The sequence below is a fragment of the Genypterus blacodes genome, unplaced genomic scaffold, assembly GCF_046128005.1.
Source record: "Genypterus blacodes isolate CSIRO-AG114 ecotype Tasmania unplaced genomic scaffold, CSIRO-AGI_Gbla_v1 ptg000310l_1, whole genome shotgun sequence".
NCBI lineage: Eukaryota > Metazoa > Chordata > Actinopteri > Ophidiiformes > Ophidiidae > Genypterus > Genypterus blacodes.
The window spans coordinates 43223-49293 of record NW_027467099.1 but is presented as its reverse complement, the minus strand read 5'-3'; the positions used below and the strand labels follow the sequence as shown (position 1 = coordinate 49293).

Genomic DNA, 6071 nt, shown 5'->3' with positions numbered 1-6071 from the left:
AAAACAAACCTATCGGTACAGGAATTTTCTCCAGTCGTGATTTTATAGACATTACGGTAACTGTGACAAATTTTGGACTGAACCACTGCCAACAAGAGAGGGGGAGAAAGATTCTACCACAAAACTTATAGTTACACATCATTTCACATTTCCTTAATTAATTAATGGTGATGACTAAAGAAATTGATAATGATTTAAGTGTGACACGAGCATGACACAAGCTGAATTTACCATAGATTTCAGAAGTGAATGTATGTCCCCTCTCCACCCCCCTGAGTTGATATATTCCGGGTGAAAGGTCAGTATGTGTACACAGAAGATGGCTGCGCTGTTAGGAAGAAGAGGAGTTTTCCTCGGCTCTCTGAGGGTGAGGCAAAATAAGATGATTTAATGGTTTATTAAAAAATGAATTTAAATAGGTACATTTACATTTTGTCATTTGGCAGACGCCTTAATCCAAAGTGGTGTAGATATGGTGTTTGAATGCAACATAAGCAAAGCTGAGGGGAGAACAACAACGATAAGAGCCAAGAAGTTCTAGTGGAACAACAAGAGGCGAAGCCTAGAGGAGGTATAAATGGATGGTTCAATTGAACATAATAAAAAAGAAGAAAAATAAACCATAAATGAGGGAGTTCAGATAAATCTCATTTGCCTTTAAAGCAAAGCAGTAACCTTTCACCTATTTTTAACAGCTCCATCACACCTTCCTGTCTGCCTGTACCTGTCTGTCCTTCCTTGTGTAGGAATGTCTGTCTGTCCTGCTGTCTGCCTGCACTGTGACCTGTGTCAGATTTGAAAAAGGGTTAATGACAAAAAATATCAATAAATAAGTTGTTGTACAATGTGCTCTACAATGACCACATTCGCCCATTATGTGTGTTTGCTTGTTCATTTGTTTATTTAGTTTGATTGTGTTTCAGCTATCCTGGCGCTCTCTGGCCTCAGCCCCTCCCTCCAGCTTCTTCCCACCTGATACAGGCCTCATGCTTCCTGCTGGAACGTTCCAAAACAAAGTGGTCTTTATCACTGGGGGCGGCACTGGCCTGGGCCGTGCCATGGCAACCACCATGTCACAGCTAGGGGCGCAGTGTGTCATTGCCAGCAGGTCAGAGGTCACACGGTTGTAGAGACTTGGGGCCCAATCAGGATGTTTAGATACAAGAATACGCTTGATTACCCCGAGGATAATCTTTACCAATGCTACAGATTCTGGTTGGAAGGCAGACAATATTTTTGGACACTTCTTTTTGCTTTGCCATGCTTTTCTAAAACTGAACTCACACAATAATGATTAGTCTAAGGTATTTATCAGAGGTAATCTTCAATCAACAAGATACAAAGATGACACTGAAGATAATTCACAGCAGGTTAAAGTCAATAATGCACAGTCAGACCTTTGAGCTTTTATTCAGCCTATTTGATGCTCAACTGTTCAGACAAACGTCTTCATATGTGTACATTTAAACTTCATGATTACTGTTTGGTTTTTTGTTTTCAGGAAGCTGGACGTGCTGCAGCAGACAGCAGAGGAGATCAGTACACAGACAGGAAACAAGGTGAGATAGAACAAGAAAAAATGGTCTCTCTCCCTGTCTGTCCCTTTGTCTCTCTCTCTCTCTCTCGCTCCCTCCTTGTCTCTGTCCCTTTGTCTCTCTCTCTCTCTCGCTCCCTCCTTGTCTCTGTCCCTTTGTCTCTCTCTCTCTCTCTCTCTCTCTCTCTCCCCCTCTCTCTCTCTCCCTGTCTTTGTCTCTGTCTCTCCCTCTCTCTGAACTGCCTGTCTCTCTTAGATCCATTTGCCTGTCTGTCTCATACCTGTCTCTCATTTGAACATGTCTGTGTCTCAGGTCCATGCACTACAGTGTGATGTAAAAGATCCTCAGGCTGTATCAGCCTGTGCTGACCAGATGGAGGCGCTGACAGGACTTCCTGATGTATATACACACACACACACACACACACACACACACACACACTTTGTTGTCTGTTTTGTTTCAGGTTGAAGTTGTTGGTAGTCACGTCAGTGTTTCGGTCTCTGCTTGGTCCACAGGTCATCATCAACAATGCTGCAGGAAACTTCATCTGCCCATCAGAGCGTCTGTCAGCTAATGGCTGGAGGAGCATCTGTGACATTGTCCTGAATGGCACTGCCTACATCACACTGGAGCTTGGCAAGAGGCTTATCCACAGCCACAGAGGTCAGCGGTTAATCACAGTCAAGTCAAGTCACATATATTTCTATTGCCCAATATCACATCCACAGTCTGAAATGGCTTAGGGTTAACCCTCACCCTTAGAGTTTAGAGCCTAGAGGTGATGGTTAGTTAGTTAGTTAGTTAGTTAGTGTGTGATTTTCATGTTCTTTGTAATCTAGGAAAGAACAGGTTTTTTTGGGTCATCCAGAAATTTCTTTTCATTCTCTCTAGCATTGAGTGTTTGGTCTTAAACTCTGGCTTGGCTCTGACACTTTGTTGTAATTAGTTGTATTTTGCTAGGCTCTTTACTTTGTTAGGCTCTTATTTGATCTTAATGCCCTTTATTGCTTTGCACTACCCGCTTTGCTACTGCAACATGTGCATTTCCCTATTGTGGGACGAATAAAGGATTATCTTATCTCATCTGATCTTATACCACTGAAGAGACCTTGAGAAAATTCAGCTGCACAGACCTGAAGATGATCTTCATTGGGTGTGATCTAGTTCAGATCTGGATCAGCATCTGGATCTGGAGGACCTTTTTCTGATGGGGCTCACAGATACAGTATAGAATAGCAACAAACAACTGTTCTGACAAGACATAATGGATCATGAACCAGACAAATCAATTAATTCTTTAATACCCAGTTCACACCAAGTATGAAGAATAATGAAACGTGAATGATCTCTGACCTCTCTTCAGGTGCAGCCTTTCTGGCCATCACAACCATCTATGCTGAGTCGGGCTCTGGTTTTGTGGCTCCAAGTGCGGCGGCAAAGGCCGGCGTAGAGGCGCTTTACAAGTCAGTGTGACCTTTAACCTTTTAGATTTGTATGGGGTGGCTGCTAATGAGGACATGCGATACAGATGTAAAAGCCTTCCTCTGCTGTGTGTGTGTGTGTGTTAGGTCTCTGGCTGCAGAGTGGGGGCGCCATGGTCTAAGATTTAACATCATCCAGCCTGGACCAATCAGGACCAAGGTTCTATATGCACTGTCTCACACACACAAACTCTCAGTTCAACCAAGTCCACAAACAAAAATATAATAATTTACAATAGCGTTTTTATTTTACTATGCATGTTGCTTAGTGGGACTTCTGGCATTCCTGGCCTTGAACAATCCTCTACAAATCTGGCTTGTATTCCGTTGTTGCCACCCGAAGCAATTCTTTCACATGGGTGTCATTTAGAACAGATCGATGCTTTGATTTCACGTGTTTCAGTGTAGAAAACATGGACTCGCAGACGTATGTTGCCCCAAACACACATGTTGACAGTATCTTAAGCGCAGCCCGTTTGACATTGGGGTATTTTTCCATTGGCACACTTTTCCAGAACTCAATGGTCTCTTCCCTTAAAGCAGGTTTCAGTTGGTCCTCCTCACAAAGATGGATCATCTCCGACTCAGCCGCAGCCTCATCTGTGGCTTTTTTCATCTCACGCACATACGCGTTTGACGAAAATACCGTATTGAACTCAAGCGAAGCGAACACGCACATTAAAAAAAAACACAAACTTCGATACGAACGTAAGATCTGCATGAAACCAGGCAAAGAGCCGCATGCGGCTCGGGAGCCGCGGGTTGGCCAGGCCTGTTCTATATAAGTTACACAATTGTGTGTGTTTGAAAATGTGTCTTTTTACAGGGGGCATTCAGTCGCCTGGACCCAACAGGAACATTTGAGCAGAAGATGATTGGTCGAATCCCTGCAGGTCGTCTTGGACAACCAGCAGAGATTGCAAACCTGGCAGCTTACCTCAGCAGCGACTACAGCAACTGGATGTCTGGAGCGGTAAGGGAGAGACAGAAAAGAGAGTGAGACGTACATACAAACGGAGACAGAGAGAGAGACAGGTTTCTGTGCTTTGCTTTTAGGTTGTTAGGTTTGATGGAGGAGAGTATGTTTCCATGGCAGGAGAGTTCAATGAGCTACGGCAGGTGAGTGTCCCGCTTACAGACTTCAACCAGATCCGTTTGAACTTTGTGTGTGTAAAAATGTGTGATTGTGTTCCAGGTGACTTCTGAGCAGTGGGACAAGTTGGAATCGTTAATCAGAAGCACCAAAGGTTCATAAACGGATTATGTTGCCACGTTGGTTGATTCAATGGAGCAGAGCACTTCCTGTTTCAAACAAGTTCCGATTGTACCCATGTCTGCTCGTGGTCAGCGTTTCTGTTCCAGATGCTGAGCATATTGATGAAGCATCACTTTGTGAGGTTCGGTTGGACCTCTGCTATTGTTTTTGAAGTTTATGAAATGGTAACCAGAAAATAGAAAATAAGGAGAATCATTACTTCAGATGATTTCTATAGTATGTGTGTTAGGGTTAGGGGAGCCCAAACACACCTTACCTCCAAATGAATTGGGCCCAGATGAGAGGAAAATAGCAGAAAAAAATAACAAACACATGTAATATCTTACTGTTTTTTTAGGATTCATAGATCCACAGCGACAAATGTTTTCTGATTTATTCTGTATGTTGTCAATTTTAAGTTACACTTGTCACTCCTGCAAATGTGTTGTAGATTAAAACAATCGATAATTGAGAGATTTTGTGTAAAACGAGCAGATCACTGGGCTTGTTGGTTAGGATTCCACCTCATCAGAAGACTGCGATAGTGTGTGATGTTGATAGGAGTGTGAGGATGTCGAGTCAACTTGAGGAGAGACGGAGGTGTGAAGGGGAGAGAACTCCAAACTGAGAGCCAACTCCTGAGAGAGAGAGAGAGAGAGAGAGAGAGAGAGATGTTTTATTTCATGGCAGTTGTAAGATACAAATGTAAAGAGTTCAGATATACACAGCTGCTGTACCCGTGGATTAAACTTGGAGAGCTTACAGTGGGGACCTTAGGAGAGCAGGATGCAGTCCCAGGGGAGGAAAGGAAATGCAGCCCCGACCACCAGTGAACCAGGAGAACACAACAAAGGAGCCCCAGGAGCAGGATGGACTGTCTGATGACTTCCTGAGGACGAAAGCCACAGCTCTGTCACACATCTGTACAGCTGCCACAGTAGAGTATGGCAGTACGCTACCATCACCCCTGGTGGCTGTGTGACTGTGCAGTGTGTTTTTGTGTAAACAAACCTGCTGCCCACAGAAAGTCTATTGTATTTCTCCTTTCTTACCTAGAAATAAGAACGTCTCAGTCACCCTGAGGGAGACGGACACACAAGTGCTCATTTTTAAATCTTGTTAGATTTGTTTTGATGAACCTAACGGCTTCTGTCCTTCTGTCTGCCTCTTCGTTTCGATCTGTTGAACGAAACAAAGTGACAATGATAAACACCTTAGTTTAACCCTCGTATTACCTTTGGGGTCAAATTGACCCAAAGGACATTTCTTTTACTGATAAAATGTGTTTTTCTCCATGAAGTGCTCTTAAAATTATTGGGGTTGTTCGATACTATACTCTTTATGATTACAATAAATTTGAAGTCATTTGATTGAATTACGGGTGTTTTATTGAATTTTATAACACCCATTGTCCTTTGGGGTTAAATTGACCCCAGTGGACAAAATGGTGCACTGAGGCAAACTATCACACTGTACTGCCTTCCAAAACATCTTTGATCTTTGATGTGTGGAATCAAACAATGGTTATAACAACAAACACACAAAAAACATTTCACATTTCAGTCTGAGAGAGAAAGGCAGCACAATGAGTAGGCAGAAGCGTTACACTGCACAGGAGGTTTGTGAGCTAATTTTCAAAAATGTTTTGGAGGAGATTGACCAAGAGAATGCTGCTGAATGTGAGGAAGAATCAACAAGTGAGGATTCAAGATAAGAAGAGGAGGAATATGATGAGGTAATGGATCCAACATTCAGACCACCTGGTACTTCTTCCTCTGATGAAACCTCCACACAGCTCAG

The 6071-nt window shown here is 43.1% G+C and overlaps 1 protein-coding gene across 2 annotated transcripts; it reads left to right on the top strand.

Moving 5' to 3' along the window:
- Positions 1-297: 297 nt before the first annotated feature.
- On the top strand, positions 298-5646 carry decr1 (2,4-dienoyl CoA reductase 1, mitochondrial). Of its 2 annotated transcripts, none has more exons than XM_076137412.1 (10): positions 298-367; positions 924-1108; positions 1502-1559; positions 1848-1934; positions 2051-2198; positions 2899-2998; positions 3104-3176; positions 3843-3989; positions 4073-4135; positions 4212-5646. In XM_076137412.1, exons 1-10 carry the CDS (start codon positions 305-307, stop codon positions 4269-4271), a joined length of 984 nt encoding a protein of 327 aa, XP_075993527.1. In that variant the 5' UTR covers positions 298-304; the 3' UTR covers positions 4272-5646. The 2 variants fall into 2 exon arrangements, with proteins under 2 accessions (XP_075993527.1, XP_075993528.1); XM_076137413.1 differs by having other exon boundaries at positions 303-367; positions 908-1108.
- Positions 5647-6071: the final 425 nt, after the last annotated feature.